Source organism: Pipra filicauda, unplaced genomic scaffold (genome assembly GCF_003945595.2).
Source record: "Pipra filicauda isolate LSUMZ 115617 unplaced genomic scaffold, ASM394559v2 scaffold342_size772408_pilon, whole genome shotgun sequence".
Taxonomy (NCBI): Eukaryota; Metazoa; Chordata; class Aves; order Passeriformes; family Pipridae; genus Pipra; species Pipra filicauda.
In genome coordinates, this window is record NW_024104468.1 from 414,720 (window position 1) to 437,990 (window position 23,271).

Consider the following 23,271-nt stretch of genomic DNA (forward strand, 5'->3'; position numbering starts at 1 on the left):
GATTGAACAGAAAAATTTCACTTCTAGGTAAATGCATCAATTAGAGAGTTTGAGGGGCATGTACCGTTATTTAGACTTAAGATTCTTGTGAGCAACTGTGCTGTCCTGATACAAAAGGAGCCAGAGCACCTATTACAATATAAATAACTAACATAATATGGGTTTTTTTGGAGCTTTACATGTTGAGTTTTGACTCCTGAGTTCATTCGGTTCTGCACTCCCTTTACGCAGGTAATAACCACATATACCTTTGGGAGGACAAAGCCAGTGCAGTGTCTTGTGGATGGTAGACTGATGATTTTTATTCCCCTCCCCTTGACTGAGATGTGACAAATCCTATTCAAGGAGAGAACCTGTGCAGCAATTCTGCTCATTAGATTAGTTGAAGTCGCTCTTTTGATTTCTGTCCCCTGCTGCCACCATCCAACAGAGACAGAAACTATGCGGGGATAGGTTCTTCAATATAAAGCCTCTGTCTGAATTCTGAATTGATTATCTGTCCTGTGCTTGTCCAGACCCTATGGATCTGGATACTTGGTCATATTCAGTGTTGAAACTGAGAGTAGAAGAGATACCAGTCCTGGTCTTTTCACTTGTATTTTTTGTTTTCTGGGCATTTTATCAAATGGCTTTGACTTTCTCCTGCCTGCTTGTTCTTCCCTGCCTTAGTAACCATGAGAACCCACCTTGCACCATGTCTTTGCTTTACTGGCTACTTCAGGTTCTTGTGCTTTTGCGAGTTTAGATTCTTGGATTCACATGGTTACTGGGCTGATATAAATTTTCCTTCCAACAATTATTTTTTAAATGAATGACAGAACATATAAATTATTAAGATGATGACCCTCCCCTCTTTAAACATCCAGTTAGGAGATGCCTCTCTTTTCCTGTACCAAAAAGAACCAACCCCAAAACCCAAGGTGGAGGGTGGGGGGAAAAGGAAGCTTTTTCATGTTTTCTTCACATTTTGAGAAACATTGATTCATATTTCACCAAACTGTGTCTCATTTCTTTGAACTGAGTAAATTTGGTGTACTACAAGGTTAAGTTACGGTTTCAACTCAGTCTTAATAGAGATTTTTTAAAAAAATAGCTTTTCCCAGTTATAACAACCCTCTGATCCAGCATTTCATAATGAAGCCTATTTTAAGGTAACTTTCAAATTCCTGAAGAAGCAGAGCAGCAGTGCACACTGCAAATGTGTACTGCATTTTTCAGAGGCCCTGTAAAGTATAAAGTACCACAAAAGTTCACCAGAATAAATCAGCCACACAAACTCATGTTTAATATTGCTGTATATAGCCATTCTCTTACCTTTTTTCACCATGTAGGAGGGTGAAGAGGGTGCCTTATACCGCTCAGAGTATTCAAACTTTAGAAGATTTAATTTTGTTTGTTAAACTATTTTCTCATGGGCTGCAGTAGAGGAGAATATGATTGCAAGGAGTTCAGATAGCTTTGATATATTTACACAGATGTACAGTAATACCTGAAAATAAACACATCTGTCCAGCTTTTTAGAATTTTCATTGTATTCTGTTTCAGAACTTGCATGCAAAACAAACATTTCTCACAAATGTTAAAGTGATGGGAAAACATAAAATGCGTTTGTTCCGTCTTGAGCAACCAAAATCTGATGGAATTTAATTTTCAGGCTATCACTAATACTAAAATTTTACAAATTTTCATTGCCGTAAATGTATATTTCTGTTACAACTTTAAAATATGGATTTAAATGTTGTCTTAGGCTCAGAAATCTTTGCTTTAGGAAAATGGTAAAATACAGGCCAAATCTGACATCCTGACGTAAGTCCCCATGGCTTATCTCCTTTTTAAGTCTCTTTGCTCAGGATAGAACTTCCTAAGGGAAGAAGTTCAGAGGAGTAAAATACTGACTTGTTTTCTCTCACTTCATCTTCCACCAGCTTGATATTTTTATTTTTTTCTTCAAATGCTCTTATCTTTTTCTCACCAGTGGAAACCATAATTCTGTGAGTAGCTTCTGAATACTGTTCTTCTGGCTTCCATTGATTTCATTACAGGCTTTCTTTTTGCTAGTGTTACACTAAATTTTTTGAATAATTCCACTAAGGGATGTAAAAACACAGGGTTGCTAAATTGGTGAGTATCTTTTTGGTGCCTAAACTACCGTTTTGCTTCTAAGTAATTTTATTTTTGATAGCACTTTGCCTTTAAAATGGTATTTAGATAAAATGATTGTTTCTAAAGTGATCATTTGCCTAGTATGATTATTTCTGTTGTGGTTTGTATTAAAAATGGCAGGTGGGTGGGGGTTTGGGGTTTTTTTGGGTCAAATGAATGATTCTCATGTGATTGAATGGTGTGTGCTGAGGCATTGTTCCCACACACACCACCTGATCTCTTTATATCTCCTGTGTTGCAGTCAAAGCACAATGGAAACCCCCCCATACCTTCCTGTTACCATCACTCCTCACCACCATTCTCCCTCAAAAAAACAATTTGGGTATTGCTCTGTTTACTGGTGGCCTGCTGTCTGCAGAGCCCTTGTAGCCCTCTTCGTAGGGGAAGGAGGAGAGGGAGCAGAGAGACTTAAAAAATCACATCCCATTTCAGGATGAGGTGATTTAGTTCAACCCAAAATAGAAGTCTGTTTTAGAGCATCTTTTGATAATGTGGCATACATTTCCATTGCTGAACATCGCAAAAGTTGGTCATGCCTTGTAAAAACTATCCAACACTTAAGTTGGCAGGCATCCCTTCCTGGGATCATAATATGTGACAAAAAACATGATAACAATCTGGAAGAAATTCTGGGTTATTTTTTATTCAGAGGGAAGACATGGAAAGATCAAATTCTTTCCAGGCTGAACTAGTTCTTATTTAATGCTCTCTTATTTGGCTACATGGAACATTGGGCCAGGAACAGCTGAATCAATAATCAGTCTAGCAAGAGCTATCTTATTTTGCTTTGCTTTACTGCTCTCCAGTTCAATTAAATAGCAAATGTGAAGGTGGGCAAACAGTATTTAAAATGGAGTACAATTTGTTGATGTTTTGTCTATCACAGGTTGAGATATTCCAGTACAAACACTTGTAGGATTTTGTTGAGATTGTCGATAGTGGTTTTGTCAAGGTTTTCTTCTGTGTCCTCCATGGTATGCCATACTGCAGGAAAAGGGGATGGAATCAGATGTAGGACTGGAACTCCTATAAAAAGAAAAGTGAAATTTGGAGAAGAAATATTGGAGAAGTTCTGTTAAGCCAAATGATATGTCGCCATTTAGCAACAGAGTCAGGTAACTACTTAATAAACTTGCTTTATAGGGTGTGTCACTGCAGCTTCCTTTTATCTTGTCTTATTTTGAAGCTTGTGACTGCATCCTGTCATTAAATTGTGTGTTCCCTAAAACTGTCACCTTCCTTTCCTTCGAGTACTTTTGCCTCCTTTTATTTTTAAGGCACCTGTAGTTACTTGTTGGGGTTTTTGTTTGAGATTCCTTTCATTGTAGAATGTTTAGGAGCCACAGAAGGGCAGAGAAACGACTGCAGCTCCTCAAACTGAAAACTGATTACCATGACAAATGATTGAGCATTTTAGAAGCATTTTTTTTAGTTCTCTCCATAAATGGTAAAGTAGGGTCTCTTATTTTTGCTCTGTAAAATAGAACCACTGTTATCTTCAGATAAGGAACTTCCACTTGAAAGGATTATACCACTGTATACTTTATATATATATTATATATATATATATATATATATATATGCATCAAGCCACCTATACATACTGCAGCTTAAAAGAGGAATACTGCAGATAAAAGAGGAATTAAATCAGACTTCTGCTTCCTGATCACTTTTGGGAGAGGAACACTTTTTTTCTCCAGCCTTTTTCCTGTTTTACTGCTTTTCCTCTAATTTTTCAACTGTGTACCCTTAAGGAATCCATTTTCCTCACTGGGTGTTGTGTTATTAGAAAAGATAAGGTGTAGTCATTGTTTTCCCCTATCAGCTTCTCCCATGTAGGATTTTTTATATCCCTGGACACACATAGGATGGCTGTGTTGGATCTGTTGGACCTGGACTCTGTCTTGATGTGAAAAATGAAAGATTTGTGGAGTTGGAGAGCCATTGAGGAGCAGACAGTAAGCACAACTCAGTGAAGAGAGCACTCACTTAGAAGTGGAGAGGTGTGGCTGCCCTTGTGCCTGCTTCCAGAGCTGTGTGCACATTTTATGTTATTCAGTAGTTAACAGAGCATAAGCAATGGTAAAATTAGGGGCTGGATATGAAGATACCTCCCTCCTTTCCTAGGGAGACACCCTCTTCACTGAACTTGTGTCGCATTCCTTTCTGGTCAACCCTTCTCTAGCAATATGACTCTTGCAATCCTTGCTGTACAGTAGAAAGCTTCAATCAGAAGAGTTTCACTAATCTACTACCCTTATTTGCCCCACCTTCGTTTTTAAGATGCTTTGCTGAGTGCTTAAACTAAGAGGGACATGAAATACACATTTCAAACTTGGACAAGTGCTTTAATTATTGACCTGTAGCTTGACAAGTGAGAAGCAGTATGACAGTTGCTTTCCCTTTCTTTGATCAAATCCCAAAGGAAAAGAATGAACACAGAGCTAGACCCAGGTGTCTGCCAGAAGAAGATGCTTAGATTGGGGATTACAGTTTCAGGTATCTGCCTAATTCCAGAAGGGATTTCAGGCATAGTGTGTCCTTTGGTATGTCTGTGGACTACTGTCTGCACTTTTCCCATCCTCAAGGTGACAGCTATGAAATCTCCATTCTTTTTAGGGAACGAGGATATCTAATTTGAAAATGTGAAGTTTTGCAGGAGTCTTAAGTCTTTAAACACTCTTTAAACTAGTGACGTTATTGTAACTTTGACAACAGATCTTTAAAAATTTTTGTAGTTTTTAGAGACATAACCTTAAGTGTTTCACTGCTCCTAGAATAGTAACTAGCTGACTAGTGTGGTATGTAGTGATATCCCGCTGGATCAGGGTCACTTATCTTTGTAGGACACTGCTGCTGACAGAAATTTCCATTCTCTCCATACTATTGAAGCTGTGTTCCCGCAAAGTTATGATGGGTGTGTTTTATTGCTGCTTTTTTTGGGGTATGTTTTTCAAAGTTGTAAAGTTGGATTCAGAAGCCTCAAGTTGGGGCAAATAAGCTTGAAAAACAGGATCATATGCACTTGCTCATTCAGTAAATTGATGCGTTTCTTGCCGAACATATACTTTAAAATACAAGAACCTCTGGTACCTCTTAATAAAAATGGAATGTGGTCATCTTCAACCAAGCCTCGATGTAAAGTACTGTGGAAATACTGTCCTTCAACAAGGTGATTCTTCAACAGATTCATGTTGTGTAGCTTTTGCTCTGTAATGCATAAGGACAGTGAGGCATGTTAGCATATTTGAATTGTTTTTCCTCTCACAATGAAGCTTTTTCCATCAAAGAAGAAAAAGGAGTTGGTGACTGTCTTTTGCGTTTGTTTAGTACTTAAAAGATCTCAAGACTGGTGCTATTACCATCATTTTACAGACGTGAATACTAAAACACAGAAGTGAAGCAGTTCCCAAGAGTCACAGAGTGACAATCAGCAATGGACTCTGTTTTGTGGCTTCCAAGTGTCTGCGAGTCTTCCTCAGTTGTTTTATTAATTAAATATCTAAATCTTCATATAGGTTTAAGATAAATTAAATTTAATGTTTACATTAGTATATATTATTACTGTAAACCAGAAAATTTATCTAAAAATCTGATTTCCAGGACTTAATACACTTAGAAACTACACACTACATTTTGAGATTCATCCAAAGCCCATATCCCTCTGCTTACCAATTGCTTGAAGCCTCTGAAACCATCGAGTAGTGTTTGGAAAATAATTGGGAAAGACTGGGTTTGGTGCACCAATTAAATCCAGTAGTACAAGCAGGTCCTACAGAAGAAAGAATCTTTAATATAGAACTCTTTACTACAACACCACCAACAGCAATGAGCTTCTTAGTTCCTGTATAGGTCATGACCAGGTCTTTGCTAGCTCTGGCTAAACGTCTGGCTTTTCTACCATGGTGCCTGAGAAGAATTTATTAGCAGAACATTATTCCAAACTGGCACATTTTGCTGTCTTTCTAAGGAGGGGAAAAGTAGGCTATTTCTCTGTTCCTCCAGCTGAAGCAGGCTGCCTTGCTTTGTTTGCAGTTTGTGTGTTATATCCCTTTAAAAGAAAAACTATGGTAGGTGGGGAGAAAGAAGAGGAAATTGCTTCTTCCCCTAAGAACAACAAGGTCTGTCAAGGGAAAGCCATTTTATGAGTCACAAGAAGCAGTGACAGAAGTGCCTCAGCAGTGAGTAGGGAATGTAGAAGGGAACAGACAACCAGAACGTTAGTAGGAATCAAAGGGAAACAGAGATTGCTGTAACTTAGTACTGAGCTAGGGGAGATTTGTTCGTAGGCCAATACTATGTGTTCTTTCCTTATCACTTTGAATAATCTTTCCTGAAGAAGGTGGGTATCCTAGTTTATGTTCTAATACATTTGTGTATTTTGATTTTTCTATGACTGCTCCTTATACTTTCATGGGCAGGTCTAAGCAGATTCATCTGAACAGCTCTTGCCAACTCTGTATTTTATCATATCTCATAAGCCTGCTTCTTCCTTTAACTTTGGGGAGTTCATGGTTTCTTGGGAATTTGGCCAATTACCTACAAATTAAATATTTTAAAAAATGCAATTTACTATTATTCATTATGGAGGTGAAAGCCACTTACTATGCCCTGCAGCTGGTTTGTAGTTGAACCAGGTGGATGTGGAGTAGATACCATTTTTTGAGCTAAGTGTTTAGATCCATAGAGGGAATCGGAAGGGGACCACCGGACAAAGGCTTCTTCACCATCAAAAAAAATGAGCTGAAGTGAAAGGTCTGGTCTTGAAGTTGAGCTGGTCTGTTGGAGGAAGTTAGAAGTAAAATAATTGGCCAGAACATTAAATAAAGGACAAACACTGTAGCCATATAAGCAACATAAGCAACAGTAAGGGTATATTTTCAAGGTCCCTGATGCAAACCTTCCTTTGGCTGTTAAACACATTATGGTGTAATAATGGTAGCAATTTATGTAGCATGGTGACAGATTCTGCAGTCTCGTATCATTTTGGTTCTGGTTAAAAGTTTCATTTCTGACTTTAGCAGACATGAGCCGAGTGTTGAGACAGGTCTGCAAAACTAGGTCGCAGAAACAGTATCTCAAATAAGGAGGAGACATGTCAGTAACAACACCGGATGGAGGCTGATATTATTACTTGATTGTGCCACGAGGATTAATATAATTGCTACAGCTGTGCATCAGTGGAGGAGAATTATGTATTTGTGGAGTTGGTGGTTCTTTGAGGGACAGAGCCATTTTTCATTCATGAAAAGAATGACTATTTCTTTTTTTTCAGGGGAACTTGTAATCACTGAGGCAACTTTACCCTAAAACCAAAGCAGAGAGAGTGGAGTAGATATGCCCTTCTATTTCAACAACCGAAAATATCACAGCACTAAAAACTGAGGATATATATGATAAATGTATTTAAGGTCACAAAAGAGATATCTCTGTGAAATTTCTTTCCCATGTCCCCTTCTCTCTCTGTCTACTGTATGAAGCCTTGTTTGAACTGTAAGCATTTCCTACTAATCTACAACATGGCTAAACCCAGTCAGGTTCCACTAAATGAACAGTTTTGGGAACTGTAGTCTTCGCAGTTGCTATAAATATTTTAACCCCTCTGAATTAACACTACTTCAAGTGAAATTGCATGATGTGGTTAAAAAGGTGGAGTCACTGGCAGCAGTCATGTCCTGTATGGGCTACAACTCCCAGCTGGCTGGAGCTGATCCAATATAAACAGTAGTGGAAAACTTCTCTAAAATGTCGCTCACACAGGCAAGATTATATTGATTATGCTTACAGTGATATATTGATTACTGGCAGTGGTTTGCTGCCCTTTGTCCTTTGCACAGGACAGAGGTCTTTCGACAGCAGTCATTTTGCATTACGTTCTGGAGGAAACTTTATTGATGCCATTTGAGTTTTAGAAAGTAGTATTTGTGTTATTATTGCTGTTTAACACATTTTAATAACATAGAGAGATGTCTTTGCCTATTAATATTAAACTTACTGTATATAACTGGAGAAACATCAAACTAAAAATCACAGCTTCAAATCAAAGTATAAATAGATGTAGATGAAAACATAACAAAGTCTGTTGTGCTACCATGAGTAGAGCAAAAAGGTCATAGCTAATGTATTAAGCAGATGGATCCTAAAGTATATTTTTAACAGACTGCACAAATGGTAGCCTGTGCAAAGTAATTAATTGCCCTTTTGTCAAATGCTGTCATCTTACATGAAATACATAAAACAATTTTTATTGTAACGTGATGCATTACTAGTGAAAAATGCCAGTCTTGAAAGTCAGTGTGCAAGTTGTTCTATAAATAAGCATCAGGCAAATTTATTCTAAATGAAGCTTCCAAATGAAAGCATATGTATTACAGGAGTGTTTTGTTTTGTGATTAAAAATATTGGCATATTCCTAATCTTCTCATTCTTACATATTTGCATGTCAGAAGGCATCAAATCAGTTTCTGGAAACTATCGTTGACAAGTAATTGTAATACCTGAGCTGAGTGTATTCCTGACACTCTGTAAAGGGTTCCTCACATGTGAGAGACCTTTTCCTGTGAAAAATCTGTAAGTGTATGAAAATTATTTTTTGTAAATAGTGAATACTGAACCAGTAGGTGGCACTCCTGAATCTGTAATCCTACAGATTTGTAATCCTACAAGCTTTTAGAGTTTGTGGGCTCAACAGATTTTTATGCCTAGCAATTGCAGCACTTTGAAGCAGATTTTCATAGCATAGGTAACAACAGACTGATAACGTTATACTTGTTTTATAAATAAACTATTCAAATTGTGATACAGGAAGAAAAGCTTAAAATCCTTATGGGATGGAGGGACATAAGTGTCACTCTCCTGCACAGCAATTAGTTCATCTGTGTCCCAAAGCAGAATACAACTGAGAAATTTTAAAAATGCAAGATTTGGAATGCAACAAAACTTTGTCAGTGACCCTAGATGTTATTGGATACAATAGGACCTTCTGAGTAGGGTTCTGTGCGTTTTAGCTTGAAAGTAGCAAGTCTATGAAGCATGTATTATTGATGTAAAATTTGTTATTTTTATATAGTATATGTTTATTATATGTACAGATCTCTGTTCTTCTTGAAGTCAATGGGAGTTTTATCACAGGCACAACAATTGGAGAACCAGGCATGCAGGCCGCGGAAAGAATGTGGAAGTGCCCTAAGTCCTATTGCTGTTGCAAAAGCAAATGCAAAAGAAACAAGTACACTACCTTGATTAACTGAAGCTTGTTATCCAGAGCACGTGCCAACTCCAATATCATAGCACAGGGCACGGCTGAATCAGTTGCTCCTACAAACACTCTCTCCTGCCATTGTTGTCCAAAGAATTTTGAGTCGTAGTGGCAAGCAAGTACTAGATGGCGTTTTGCAGAGGGGTCAAGAGTGCTGATAATATTCGAAAATGTTTGATATCCATATGGTGTGTATCTCTGAAATGTATCTTCTTCAATTTCCCAACCAGCCTTTAATCTTTGAAGACGGTGCTTGATATGCTGCAATTATAAAAAATAATCAGATCAATATTGCTTGCTTCAGAAAGATGTTGCAGACAAGTTGTCATTACCTAATTAATAGTGACCCTTAAGCTTACTTCTGTAAGTTCATGATATTTTTAAAGGATAAATTTTATAGCAAAAAATGTAATGTCACTATATAAAATAAGTGACAGCTTTGCTACCTTAGCCTTTGACTAGCTCATTTGCTTTTCATTTCTCCCTTTTGACTCCTGTCTTCGGAGCCTGAAGGTGTTTTGAATTATGGCCCATTAATATGACACATTAAGATCTTGATCTCTGAAGTTTCCAGGCCAGTGTTTTTTTCATGTGTAACTAGAGCAGATTTAATGTTTACCTCTTAAAATCTAAACTCATTTGTGCCCTTAAAACTCAGAATTGGCTGCAGAGACCTTGGTGTGGCTATTTTGACAATTACCACACAGAGATGCCACGGCATAATAATAATAAAATGCTCTTTGGTTTGGTTGGTTGATGTGAGGTGGTGGGGGTTTTTTAGCTTCTATGAGCAATCTGCCTTTCAAGTGACCGAAGTTGTTTAAAAGGCTATAAGAGATGATTCCTTTAAATTAAAGAAAGAATTAAACATTTCAGAACAACATTTTAAAAATCAAACCCTCTAAGTGTAGCTCATGTAAAGATAAGAAGACAGTAAATCTGTAAAAGAGATAATTTATTTTAGTTATCTTCCTACTAAAGACAATACCTCTAACAACCCCAGTTGTACTTCATGCAGAGTTCTGGCTAACTCTTATTAAGAGGGACATCTCTGTTTCTCTGTTGAGCAACTTATTTTTATGGGTCCCTAGAGTGCTTCTTCAAGGCAGATTCCTCTTTCTTTAAGTAAACATTAGGAAAAGCCTCTAAGGGGAAAATAAACTTTGAAGACTTGTTCTGCTCTTAGTGAACTCAGTGGGAATATTGCTGTGTGTTTTAGTGCTAGAACAAACTTCCATTTTGTTTGTGGTCACCCACTGAAAGCTTTTATGGCATTGTATGGTCTATCAGCTATCAGTAGGCAGAGCAAAGGATGTCTGTTATGGATTAACGGGAATATATAAGCGTGGATGGAGTTTCCAGTGTGCAGCAGCCATGGTTGGCACTAGCCTTTTCCCCTGAAGGAGTCTGATGCTTTTTCTGTGTCTCAACAAAGAAGTGTCATCCATTTCAAACTCCACTGTGCTTCGACAATGGGAGACTCTTCTTTTTTTCCTTTGATGGGGGTCTAATTTAATACATGCTGTTACCTTCTAACAGGATGATTCTATTTTGAATGTGATTCGTGGTTTTCTAGCCCAGGCTCAGCTATTTTTTTGTTTTTCTTCCTTTTCCCCTTTTGATTTGGCTGCCTTCCAGAGTATCACTAAAGAAACCACGAAACTAAATCTATAGAGATATGTGCCCTCACACACACACACACAAAACATAAAAAGGCTGCATTTTTGCAGTCTACCAATTGCAGAGTGGCAAATAAATTTATGGTAGTTAGAGCTGTCTTAGAGCTGTTGAGTCACTGCGTAAAGGGTGGATGAAGGCTAGTGAGATGTTGTGAATGTCTTCTAGCAAACTCAGCTGTACTATTGTTTGTCTCCTGCTTAGTTAATGCAATCCAGAGCCAGCATGGTACACTGTCCTGAAGATGCCCATGCTGTGAGCACAGAGCAGAGGTGCTGACCGGGCAGCAGCCCAATTGTGTGGCAACTCCTTGTGGCTCAAAGACAGTGTGCTGGAGCCTTTACTGGCTTGGGGTCAGCTGCAATCTGGGCATGTTAGCCCAGCATTAGCACACGGCTGTGCTTGGGCCAGTGGAGTGAGCATGGTATGTGGACCAATGCTGCACTTTGTTGTGCTGGCCATTTCATCTGCCTGCCCGTTTGGGCCCCTCTGATCCCTTTTGTTGTTGATACATCCATCTGAAGGAACACTTCAGAGGACTGTAACAGCACAGGACCCCTCTGGAAAAAGGTGTGTGTGTGTGTGTGTGTGTGTATGTATTTTATCCTCATGCATGGTCTCAGAGGATTTGAACCAGTGACCAAAACTTGCTCATGTGAGGGAAAGGGCAATGGTTGTGTTGTACTTTGGATACCAAACCTGAGGCAAACTTTTTAATTAAAAAAAAAAAAAAAAAGTAAAATTTTTTGTCATGCTATGCAGCCCTGGGAAATAATGTCAGCTAAAGTGCAAGCTGTGTCATGTAGGCTCTATGCAGTCTAGACTTGAACAATGATAGAGTTCATCCTACTGAATGAAAGGAATGTGATTGTCCCTTTAGTGGTCACCAAAGGCATTACCAGAATATAAATAATAGATGTTCTTAGAGGTTTTCAGGAAGTGTTGTCTTACCTGTCGTACGAAATAATTTCCCGGTGATCCTGGGTATCTTTCTATCAGGATAGGGCGCAAATCGTTCTGCCACATTTCAGAAATATCTGTGTTTGCCACAACTTTTTGAATAGCATCAGAACCTAAAATTCTTGGTTGGTGAGAATACTGTAGAAGGCAGAGAAAAGGAAGACTGCTATAACTGCTATAACTATTACTATTACCTCTTTAATCATAGTTTTCTTCAAAATTACAGTAAATATGATATATTGTGCTAGTTTGATTTACTCACAACAAAAAGTAATTTTAAAAAGTTATCACTCTGAAATTATTTGCTCTGTATCTTTTATTACCAGGCAAAATATACTAATATCAAAAATATGTGAGTAAGTTCTACATACTAGCTAGCTGTAAAACCTCAACCCATGAATGGGTTCTCTGTTTCCTAATATCTTAATTCTACATACATACAGTCATGTCTGCAACCATGCCACCTTCAGCTGAAGTTTCTATTGAGACAAACACCAGAAGCTTTGTTTCTAGTGGTAATAATGCTTAGCTTTATGCTGTGTGTATGTTATGAGGTGCAGTACTGCAAAGAAATGCATAAGGTAGCTCATTCTCAGAGAGAGTGAAGCTGTGTCATTGTGGCCTCTGCCCACAGCAGTGGTATGAGTGTGACTACACAGCAAGGCGTGGCACATTTGGGGCTGTATGTCAGCTTGGTGACACATGGGTTAACCTCAGAACTGATGGCTTGTCTCCTGTGACAACCATTAGCATGTTAGCTATCTCCCACAGGACTGCCTTTCTGTTGCCCAAGCACAGAACTTCAGGGCTACTTCAGGTGACCTGGAGTGCTGGAGGCATCCTCATGGGGCTCCCAAGTGCATGTCTTACATGTCAACAGCCCGTGCTGTTCTGGAGTGGTAGGTGAATGCCAGATGGGATCCCCAAGGATATCTCAAATGCCCCTTTGGACACCTGGTTTGAACCTATCTGACCTCTAGCAGTTGTCTCCTCAGGAACTTCCTGAACCACTCCTGTTTTTATAGATTCCTGTTTCAGGCACTATCATATCCATTCCTTATTTATATCATAGGGTCTTCCCTCTACTCCTGTCTTTCTCCTAATGAAAAATCCTGCTCTGTTTATTTGTTCTTTATCAGAACTGCCTTAAAGGATTGATCACACTTGCTATCCTTCAGTGTACCCTGTCTACCTCATCCTTTTTGAGATGAGTAAGGGGAGAGAAACTGGAACATGAGCACACCATAGTCTAAACTGTAGGATAATGGTATTTTCTATTTTACTCTTTTCCTTTCTTCAAACTGTTTAACAGCTGACTTGCTTTTGGGGTGTTGCTGCCTCAAACTGACATTTTCATAGATATCTGTAGTCTAATGCCATCACTGCATGTGTTAGCAAAAAATAATCATTCCCTCTCCTTTTCCACTCACTCGTGCGTCATTTCACACGTGTCTGAAATACCAACTAAAACTCATGACCTGGCAAGAAAGTATACTCACCTTGACAGTCAGGTATAATGACTTGTTATTTTATTACCCTGAATGATGAATATTGTTAAAAATGGGGTTTATCTCGCTATTTGACTTCTTTTCTACTTCATTTGTGTGTGTACTGAGCAGAGCAGGTACAAGCACAAGTGTTTTCTCGACTTTACTGTAAAGATTTAATTCTGCCTTTCTCTTGTTTCCTAGTTGTTTATCTACATGTAGACCTTTCCTCTAATTCCATTTAAGTTTAGTGAAATTAAGCAGAGGGATGATGCAAAGACACCAAATCTTACTGTGCCAATTTTAATACAGCATTTAAAGCTGAATTTTAAGACTGTAAGGACACCAAATTTTAGGATGTGCAGTCAATATTCTTAATGCTAGGAAATTTAGACATGGGTAAAATAAAAATTGCATTTTGTCTGATATAAGGAAGAACTTTTAAAAGTTCGGAAATTGTACTGTGGAAGTTGTAAAACTGTCTCTTGAAAGACTAGAAGTTTAATACAGTGGATTTAGACCAGTGTAGAAGAGGCACAGACAAGAGATGATGTTGTCAGGGAGTTATTCTGTTTAGGAGGAGCAGGGTATAAGGGGAGAGAGAAAAGCTAAAGCTATGTACTTCAGAAGAGTGTAGGAGGACAATTTAAGGAAGTTCAGAAAATATGTCTGCAGTTGAACAAGTGAAGGGTTCAATTAGAATGAGGAATCATCTTGCTTCCAACTGTAGAGCATGCCTGGTAATTGGGGTAATTGAATCACTCTGCAAAGAAATTTTTAAAGTACAAATGCATGAAAATACTTCAGGAGGGAGGAATCAAATTCCATTTCTAATAAGGGAGATACCTTCAAATTTGGGAAGTGAAAGTAATTGCAAAAGTGGTTATGAAATAAGCAAAATAAGATCTGTAGGTGACTCATTCTTTACAATGTTGCCACAACAGGGAGGCAGAACAATGTATTTATGACAGGGTTGTCACTAAACCTGTTGTACTAAGCTGCATAAAACTGCAAGACTTCAAGTTCTACAAGTAGCCCATGCTCACCCGTAGGATTTTGAACTTCTGGCTCACATTCCTTCAGAGATAAAGAACTAAAGTTGTCAAGGGACAACAAGTTGATGAGAAAGAGGAAGTGGTTCTTGCTTAGTGTGTGCACAGGCAGAGGCGATCAGATGCAATGGTTCTGCGGTTAGATGGTACTACTGACAGCACTGGGGAGTAGAGTGACGACTAGTGGGAGTGGAATGAACTAAAGAGTGAATTGGTGGGACTCAAGGGGGCTGAGAAAAGGAGCACTGGGGCTACGTTCGTGTTCATTGACTAGTATGACTAAAGAATTAGCCTCACATATTCTTACATATATATGTACATATACATGTATTATGCATAATAGAGATGTATTATGTTACAGATATGTAGTCAATACATGAGCTATACATGTATATATAATAAGATATAATTAACAGAACAGAAAGACAAAGTATCTCATAAACAAACAACCCAACACTAACTTGAATGGGGAGTGAACAAAATCAAGGAGAAAGGGAATGACTAAGGGGAAGTGAGTGGAAAAGTATGAGGGAAGCTTCATTTTGCCAGTTTGTCCTGGACTCTGATCTATTGGTGAAGAGAATGGTGCACTAGATTAGTGGAGTTCAGTTGCTTCTGACTGAACTTTGAGTTCAGCTCTTCTATAAACACCTGGGGATGGGCCCTAGACATACATTTTCTGTTTGGAAATTCCTGAAACTTTTAATCGAATGTGATTTGTGGTTGTATGCTCTCCTATGTTTCATGTGGTTTAGTTCTTCACAAAGAAACTATGTTAGTGTTTCATAATGGACCATTGAGTTGTTACACAGAGAAATCTGTGGTTTAAGGCTTACTACTGTTTAATTAAACCTTGAGAGTGCTTTTTTCACTGGTTCACATACCATGAATTAGAAACAATATAATATGGGTCTGCAACATATTAGAGTATTATATCCTTTCAAAACAATTTTGTAGTGGATCTCCGTACCATTCCTACTTGTTTTTCCTAGATACATGTGCATCACTGCTGGAGGAGCTATTCTTAAACTAAGACACTAACCTCTGACTCACTATAATCACAATGAAAATTGGAGTACAATAGAATGTTATATGGAATATGATTTCAGATTTTGATCCGTCTTGTCGTCTTTGGGCTTCCCTTAATGTCACAAACTGCCTCTGACAAAGCATATCGCTCTCGCTGCCCGGTCTCACCGAGACGTCAAACGTGTGAAGGCGGCTTGTTCTCTGCAGTCACCAAGCTCGGGGTACGAGGAAAGCCGTGTCACCCACCCTCACCTGCGGGCCGGCCCCTTGGCTCCCGCGCCAAGGGCGACCCCCAACCCGAATTCATGTTGGCGCCTAGGGCAGGAGGGCATGAGGCTGTACCCCCGCCCAGCCGCTGACCCCTGCCCGCCGGGAAGGTGCTCCCCACCTCCACCAAGCGAGGCAAGAAGCGCCCGGGAAACGCAAACGCGACCCACCTTCTCCAGGGTCCACTGTGCTCCGGCGTCCCTCCCGAGCGCCAGGTGCAGGCAGGCGGCGAGGCACAGCGCCCCGGGCAGCCGGGGAGCGCCCCCCGAGACCCCCGCCATCCCTTCCCTCCGCCTCTCCGAGTCCCGAGGGTGGAAAGGGTAGAGCCGGCGCTGTGCCGGCGGAGGTGGAGGCGGAGGAGGGACGGACGGAGGGAGGGAGGAGGCTGCTGCTGCAGGAGCGGCTGTGGCTGATGGAGCCGCAGCCCTGCCAGCCTCTCCCAGCCCGTGTGCCCTCCGAAATGAGCCCCGTCCCCGGCAGCACGTCAGCAGTGCCACGGGCCCGCTCCCCTCCTCCCGCCGCGCTGTGAGGGGCGGCGCGCAGGGACTCATGATTCCCACTGTGGGAAAAGCCGGAGCCTGCGGCTTTCCCCTGAAAGCTGGTTTTGTGTTCCGAGGGGCGGCTCTGGGATGGGCTGGGGGTCGGGGGCCCCGCGTGATCTCATCGCGTTCGGGCACCGGTGGGAGCTGCGGGCGCTGGAATGAGGGAGGGCTCTGCTGCTCCGCTCGGGCTCCTGCTGGGAACGGGCCGGGATCAGCGCTCATGGCTGATGGCCAGCTCGGAACGGATATTCGTGAAGGGTCTGACAGGGCAAAGACCTACAGAACTGCAAAGGGGTTTAATTTATTAGTTTATAAGCTCTTCTTAATATCCTTTTTAGGCCTAAACCAACAATACTTGCTAGAATAAAAATCCATTCTTCAGGCATTTTAAATTCTGTAATTATACTATCAACTACCAATGAAGCAAAATCTGTGGTGAGGTGGTATTTTGCAGTAGACCAATTAAAATTATTAAACCAAAGATACAAGTTTCTGAGCTCGTGATCCCTTCTTTATGTCATTTGACATCACCGTTCTTGCTCTACGATGTCGCAGAAAACATCTAACTATTCTGCATCAAAGATACTCCTTTTAAAGTCTCCAGTTTTTACATGTTTCTTAAAGCTCAGGCTCAATGCCAAAACAAGAGAAAAAAAAAAAAAGATGAAAGAAAGGAAAGAGGGAGGGAGCAGGAGTAATCATATTGCTGCTCTCCAGCCTAATACTGGAAAGTCAAATCCTGGAAACTACAGCTTTGCAAGTATTCAGAGTGTCTACAAGGGTAATATTAGAGAAATAGGCCAATTTGTGATTTGCAGATTGTTGACCCAGTTTTCACAGATTTCCTAGAAAAGCTGAAGGATCTGCTGCCCAGCATACAGATAACGTCGCTGGTGGTGATCCTGCTTTACTGCAGGATCAGCATCCTTCTAGCTGATACTCAGAATGTGGCTGTATCCAAATTTTTCATATATGGGAAAACGAAGAGTTAAGTTAAATCGGTGCCTTTTTCTTTCTTTTCAGTCACAAAAATCCACTCATTGCTTCGTTAGGAAATTGTTCTAAATGCAAAGCCAAGTCACTGGTTAATAGGGAGAAATGGGCAGTCATTTGATTACCAAGAAAAATCAGCACAGTTTACAGATTTTTTGCAAAAGCTCTGGCATGTCAGCAGAGATCAAGTCACAGGAAATTAGTCTAAATCCAACTACCAAGATGACAGTGATCCCAACAGGACTACATGAAGAACAAAAATCTGTTGCCCCTCCATGAGACTTCCTGTGGTTGACCGTACAATCCAGATGCTGGGCAAAACTTTTGGCTGATTTGCCAGAGTTCTCATTAGCAGAAAAAAAAAAAAATACAATAGTAATAGGAGAATTCTGACAAGAATATAAGCTTGAGTCAGGACTTAGCTAACACTGTTTTTCCTGAAGGGATTGTGGTTGCACCAAGGGCTACAGTTCTTTGATGGATTACAAACTTGGCAAGTGTAAAGTCAGATTTAGGTAGTGTTAATATCACCTACATGGGAAACACATATAGAAGTGTAAGTGCTGGGCCAGATGCATAGAGAGATTGAATGGGATTTTTTTAAAGGTGTTACTTTTAAAATTTGGGGTGGAGATGTTGCCTCCCTCCTCCCCATAACTACCCCAGAAAGTTCTTTGCCTAATGGTATAAAGAAGACTGAGGGAAAAAAAATCCATTGAAATGTAACAGAAATCGGAACGATTCACAGCTGAAAATAGAATTATGTAACTATTTTAAAAAATAATACACAAAGTTTAAAAAAATCAAAGTTGATGGACATTTTGGTTTTTTCCAGGGATTTATAAGGGAAAAATGTTGTTTAGTCCTATTCCATACCACCTTATTGAAAAGGTGTCAACAGATTTCTAAGTGGTCATCCGTTCTATTTTATACACTTAAAATAGTTGGTTTATTACCCCAGAAAATCAAATAAAGGTAATCAGATGTCATCTAGAGGGGGAAAAAAAAGAAGAGAGTTTATTTGAAGAAAAGCATACACAATCTGTGACAGAATAATGTGTACACTGTCTCTTCCTGTGCCCCAGTTGGTGTGACAGTGCCATCTACTGAAGTCCCGACAGACAGACGGTAGAGGCAGTGCTGTCAAAAGCTTTTCCTTCTGCTGACTCTCCAACATATCAGAGGCCAAACCACCTCTTGGAAGCTGAGGCCATGTGCTCCGTCATTACCTTGGCTATTAACTCTAGAGAAATGTGCTGCCAAATGCCGCGGATTTAATGCTCACCAGTTTTCTCCAGAAGAGGAACTCTTGCACCTTCCACCATTGCAAATGCGGTTGTGATGCTCAGCTTTTTCAACTGGCAGACCCATGGCAGGGCGAGCAGAGTGAGTGTGGTTTGTTTAGGTGGTTTGGTTGGTTGTTTGTCTTGAATCCACCTAATACAAGGTAATTTTGAGGCCAGGTTGGATGGAGCTCTGAGCAGCCTGGTCTAGTGGGAGGTGTCCCTGCCCATGGCAGAGAGGTTGGAACTAGTCGATCTTTAAGGTCCTTTCCAACCCAAGCCATTCTACGATCCTGTGATTTTGTGCCTGAGCTATGGCTGATTTGCCAACAGTGGTAATCCAGCAGTTAGAATATACAGGCTGAGATTTCCAGTGTTTGGCAGCCTGAGCTACTGCAGGCTCAGAAATCCATAGGCAGCTCTTACAGCCCAGAGGGAAAGGGTGGTGGGGCTGATGTTCACAGAGAAGCACAGGGGCCTGCAGGTGCCCAGTGCTCACGTGCAACCTGTGGGTTTGAGCTGCTGTTCATCCTGGTTAACTCCTGCACCACTGATCTCTATAGGGTTTGGAACAGACTTTATCAGGCTGTGGAAGCACTGCACTTGGTGACTCAGGTTTAAGAGATTCTGTTTCTACGGGCTGATGTTTTCACAGATGAAGTTTTAATAAGTGAAATGTGCGGGTTAAATGTAAACATTTATTTAGGCAAATAACTTTATTTCACAGTTGGTACGGTAGAATTATATATATATGATATGAATGAAGCTACTCATCTGGCAGATGCAAGGATCTGTGAGATCATTCCTTAAACTGGTGGGGGTAAGAATTCCAAAAAGCCAATTACATATAATTTATAATATAAGTATGTATTTTGTTTTCAAAATATATGTTTATACCAAGGTAAATTTTGATTCCATGCTTTTTTAAGTCTATACTAAACTTTTCACTGGTTAGTTGGAGTTGGATTTTGGGACAAAGTTCAACTAAGGGCTCAAACCAAGACGATGAGGTAATTCAGAGGCATATCCACATTTCAGGATTTTATCCAAACCAAACCTGAACTCCTAACTCTTTTGGGGGAAGGGGAAGAAATGAGACAATGACCTGAAAAAAAAAAAAAAAAGAAAAAGAAAAGCATTTTTATATTTTGTCCACAGAGATACTACTTCCTCTTTTCTCTTTTTGCAAGCATTTATTGCAGATCTTGCAAATCCTGAATGGGTGCATTTGCTATGCAGCATCAGTGTCAAAAGCAGTGTAAAAATAATGGCAGCATGTGCTTATGGAATTTCACAGACAAATGCACCACTCAGGTCTTCCAAGACGTTTTTTTTTTTTAACCCAGTTAGATGACATGAAAATAAAACATCAGATAGGTGAATAGAAATGAATATATTATGTATCCATTTTCAGATACCAATTATCCAAATGCTAGTGGTATTATTTTCTAACTGGAAAAACATAATGCATTTTTAGAGTTATAAAACAGTTGTTCCAAATGCAGTTTGTCTATGTAGACCTTGTGGTCCATACAGAATGAAAAACAGTTTTTGTTTATAAAAGCAAATAAATACAGTAAAAGTTACCCTTGTTTCCTGCTATCTTGTAGACGCGAGAGAGAGTGATTTCTAAAGGGCAGCTGGCTTCAGCAGGGAAAGCTGAGCTGTGAAAACAAGCTAACCATCTGAGGGAATGATGTGGACTCAGAAAAAAAAGAAACATTGATGAAATCCACAGGAAATCACTAATTATGGTAGTCATAAAAATAACAAAACAGAATGCTCGCCCTGTCAATTACTGCAGACAAGGCTGATGATGTCATGGTGCTGCTACACAGTCACACAAAGTGGGCTGTGCATATGGACAGATGTGTGTGCTGCTCTATACACAGATGCTGAATGCAGAGCTGCTTTCGGATGTGTTTCACACAGAGATCTTTACAAACAGAACAGGTTTTGGATGCTTCAAGAATATTTGTAGAAAGTAACATTGGACAAATACTTACAGAAGTTTGGTTTATTTTGGCTGATATTTTCTTGTGTTCTGTAATAAATTGATTTTAACTAATCCATCTTCTGATTTATGAAAAAGCAGATATTATGGCTTAGGGCAGCAAATTAAATGGCACCAACCCTATTGGATGGTAGAAAGCTGAGCTTCTTTACAAAGAAGTATAATCGTTGCCCAGTGACTGTGCTAATTCCTAATATCCATCTGGTATTGTCCATAAACAGCTATTTTTAGGGCTGTTACTCAGAATGTGAGAAGCTTGCTGCACTTTAAGTACACTAGAGTATGTGTTGTGCTAAACATCAAAAATCATGTTTATGGAGGCAAGCTCTATGTTTACAGTGGTGGCGTGTGGGAGTCCCACTTCAGAGGAAAAAGGAAACGAAGATTGCTCAGTTATCTGGTGCAGAGCTTTGGCAAGAACATCCTCTATTCATGGAATAGCCTTCATTAAGAAGTCCCAGGGTGGTTTTTGGCATTCAAAACCAGTAAAAAGCAGAATCAACCATTAACTGCTACAGTTTCAGTTTAAAGTACTTCCAGATTTTGACAAGAAGCTGCATGCTAATTATTTATCTAATGAACTGGCTCCAATCAGAGTGCAGACCTGGTTACGCTCCGTATCAGCTGCACTGTGTAAAGATCTGATGCAAAACAGGGTGAAGTAAAGCGGAAAGACTCCCTTCAGTTTCAGCGGGTTTTAGGCCAGGCCTCAGGAGTGTAAGATGAAGGAAATGAGAACGCATGTAACCTATGTAACAAACAGCGCTATAAATGACAAGGCACTAATCTGCTTCTCCATCTGTTTCTCGCCGAGCTGAGCATTGGAAGCCTTTGAATTTCTGTTGACAGTTTGCCTTTTCCAAGTGTTTTTGGTCTGGTATATAATTTAAACTTCAGCAACTTCCTATGGTAGTGGATATCATTTTAAGATTTGTACACAGAAATTGAATCCAAATTCAAGAAGGAAGATTACGGGTTGTCTCTTCACAGGGAGCTTTTGGACTGGAGGGAGGTTACAGATGCAGTTTTGCCTTGTGACCAGTTTTATTTGGTACTTTTGCTCGTTGTGTTTGCTAAGTATCTTGCGTGCAGAGATTTGGTGCTGATGCAAGAGTGGCATCATTAACGCAGAGCAGGAAGACAGGATTTGGGTGTATCAGAGTATTAGAAGGGGGGACTGAAACGTACTAGCAGACGGTGACAGTTACGTCCGAAAGGGCCTGGAGAACTGAGATCTTGCTGAGCCACACGCACGTCCGTAGGGGCTACCGGGAGGCGGCGGGGACGCTGAAAGCCCTTCCCAGCTCCCAGGTCAGCGCGGCCACGGAAAAGACCAGCGCGATGCTGTGACACACTAGGTCAAGTATTTCCTGTGCAGCGATGGAGGGCCTGCCCGCGGCCCTGGGGACACCCCCGCGGGGCTGCGCCGCCCCCAGCCCGGCGAGGTGAACCGGGGGGGGCGTGGGTGGCCGGACACACGGGCTGCGGCGGCCGCGGGGAGGGCGCGGGGCGCGCCGCGAGGCGCCGCGGGGAGGGCGCGGGGGCTGCCCGGGCGCGCGGCCGGCGCTGGCACAGCCCCGGAGGGCGCGAGCTGGCGTCGCCCCAGCCTTTGGCAGGGCTGGAGGCGGCGGGGGTTGGGGAGGCGAGGGCGGCAGCGGGGCGGTGGCTGCAACACGGAGCGGAGGGCCCCGCTGCCGGCGCCGTGCCGTTCCACCGCGCGCCGTCCCATCCCATTCCATCCCATCCCGCTGTAGCGGTTCTGGGCAGCGCCCGCCACGGGCGAGGATAACTAACGGAAACTCTTTCGGGGAGCCCTGCGCCTGCGCCGCCGCGCGCGCTGAGCCCCCCAGCCCGCGCAGGGCATGCCGGGACTCGTGGTTCGTCGGGGCCGGGTGGACGGTGCCTGAACGCGGTCGCGGGACTACAGCTCCCGGCAGCCCCCGCGGCGCAGCCCCGTCCCGTCCCGGGCGGCGCTGGAGTGTGCGGGGAGCCGCGGGGCTGGAGATGCGCGAGCGGCCGCTCCGGCCCGGGACAGCGGGGCCGCAGGTGAGCGCGGCGGGGCCGCGGGCGCCTTCGCCGTCGGCGGCCGGCGCGGGAGAGCGGGGTGCGGGGGTCGGGGCTGCCGCCGCCGCGCCGGGGAAGGGCGGGGGCGGACTCGGAAAGTTCCTGCCGCGGCGGCGGGAGCGGCGGCTCCGGCAGGGGCCGTGTCCCGGGGGAGCCCCCACCGCTCCCCCCGCGGGGGAAGCGCCGTCGCGGCAACAGCTTCGCCCTGGGTATCCCGGGGTGGGGGCGACGGGCCGAGGCCACATCATCTCCGGAGATGGTGCCGGCGGAGGCGGGTCGCGCAGCGGGGATTTAAACCTTGGACGGGCGGACGGGACGGGCGGGTGCCAGCGCCGGCCCGGCCGGGGCTGCGTGACCCGCGGCAGGCGCGACGCGTCCCGCCGGTCCCGCCCGGGCCGTGCGGGGGGAACCGCTGTCCCTCCCGGCGGGAACCGGCACCCGCGGGGGTAAGGACAGCCGGGGGAGTCGCTGGGAATGGGGTG

General features: G+C 42.1%; 2 protein-coding genes and 1 long non-coding RNA gene across 6 annotated transcripts in view; 1 reads left to right on the forward strand and 2 right to left on the reverse strand.

Moving 5' to 3' along the window:
* Positions 1 to 1,259: 1,259 nt before the first annotated feature.
* QPCT (glutaminyl-peptide cyclotransferase) lies at positions 1,260 to 16,479 on the reverse strand. Its single transcript, XM_027729761.2, has 7 exons — positions 16,064 to 16,479; positions 12,050 to 12,196; positions 9,401 to 9,682; positions 6,769 to 6,942; positions 5,836 to 5,935; positions 5,257 to 5,373; positions 1,260 to 3,189 (listed from the first exon to the last, which is right to left on the reverse strand). The coding sequence occupies exons 1-7, from the start codon at positions 16,442 to 16,444 to the stop codon at positions 3,044 to 3,046; spliced, it is 1,347 nt and encodes a 448-aa protein (XP_027585562.2). The 5' UTR covers positions 16,445 to 16,479; the 3' UTR covers positions 1,260 to 3,043.
* A 2,913-nt stretch (positions 16,480 to 19,392) lies between these two features.
* LOC120323786 lies at positions 19,393 to 22,455 on the reverse strand. Its single transcript, XR_005564631.1, has 2 exons — positions 20,299 to 22,455; positions 19,393 to 19,816 (listed from the first exon to the last, which is right to left on the reverse strand). It is a non-coding gene; the product is annotated as an uncharacterized LOC120323786 (long non-coding RNA).
* Positions 22,456 to 22,684: 229 nt separating this feature from the next.
* PRKD3 (protein kinase D3) overlaps positions 22,685 to 23,271 on the forward strand; it is a 45,431-nt gene continuing 44,844 nt past the window's right edge. For 3 of the 4 annotated variants that reach the window (XR_005564629.1, XM_039384249.1, XM_039384252.1), the window contains exon 1: positions 22,685 to 22,771. The gene's annotated coding sequence lies outside the window, so the exon portion shown is untranslated. Of the gene's footprint in view, positions 22,772 to 23,196; positions 23,236 to 23,271 lie in introns of those variants that run through there. The other variant, XM_039384250.1, reaches the window with a different exon arrangement.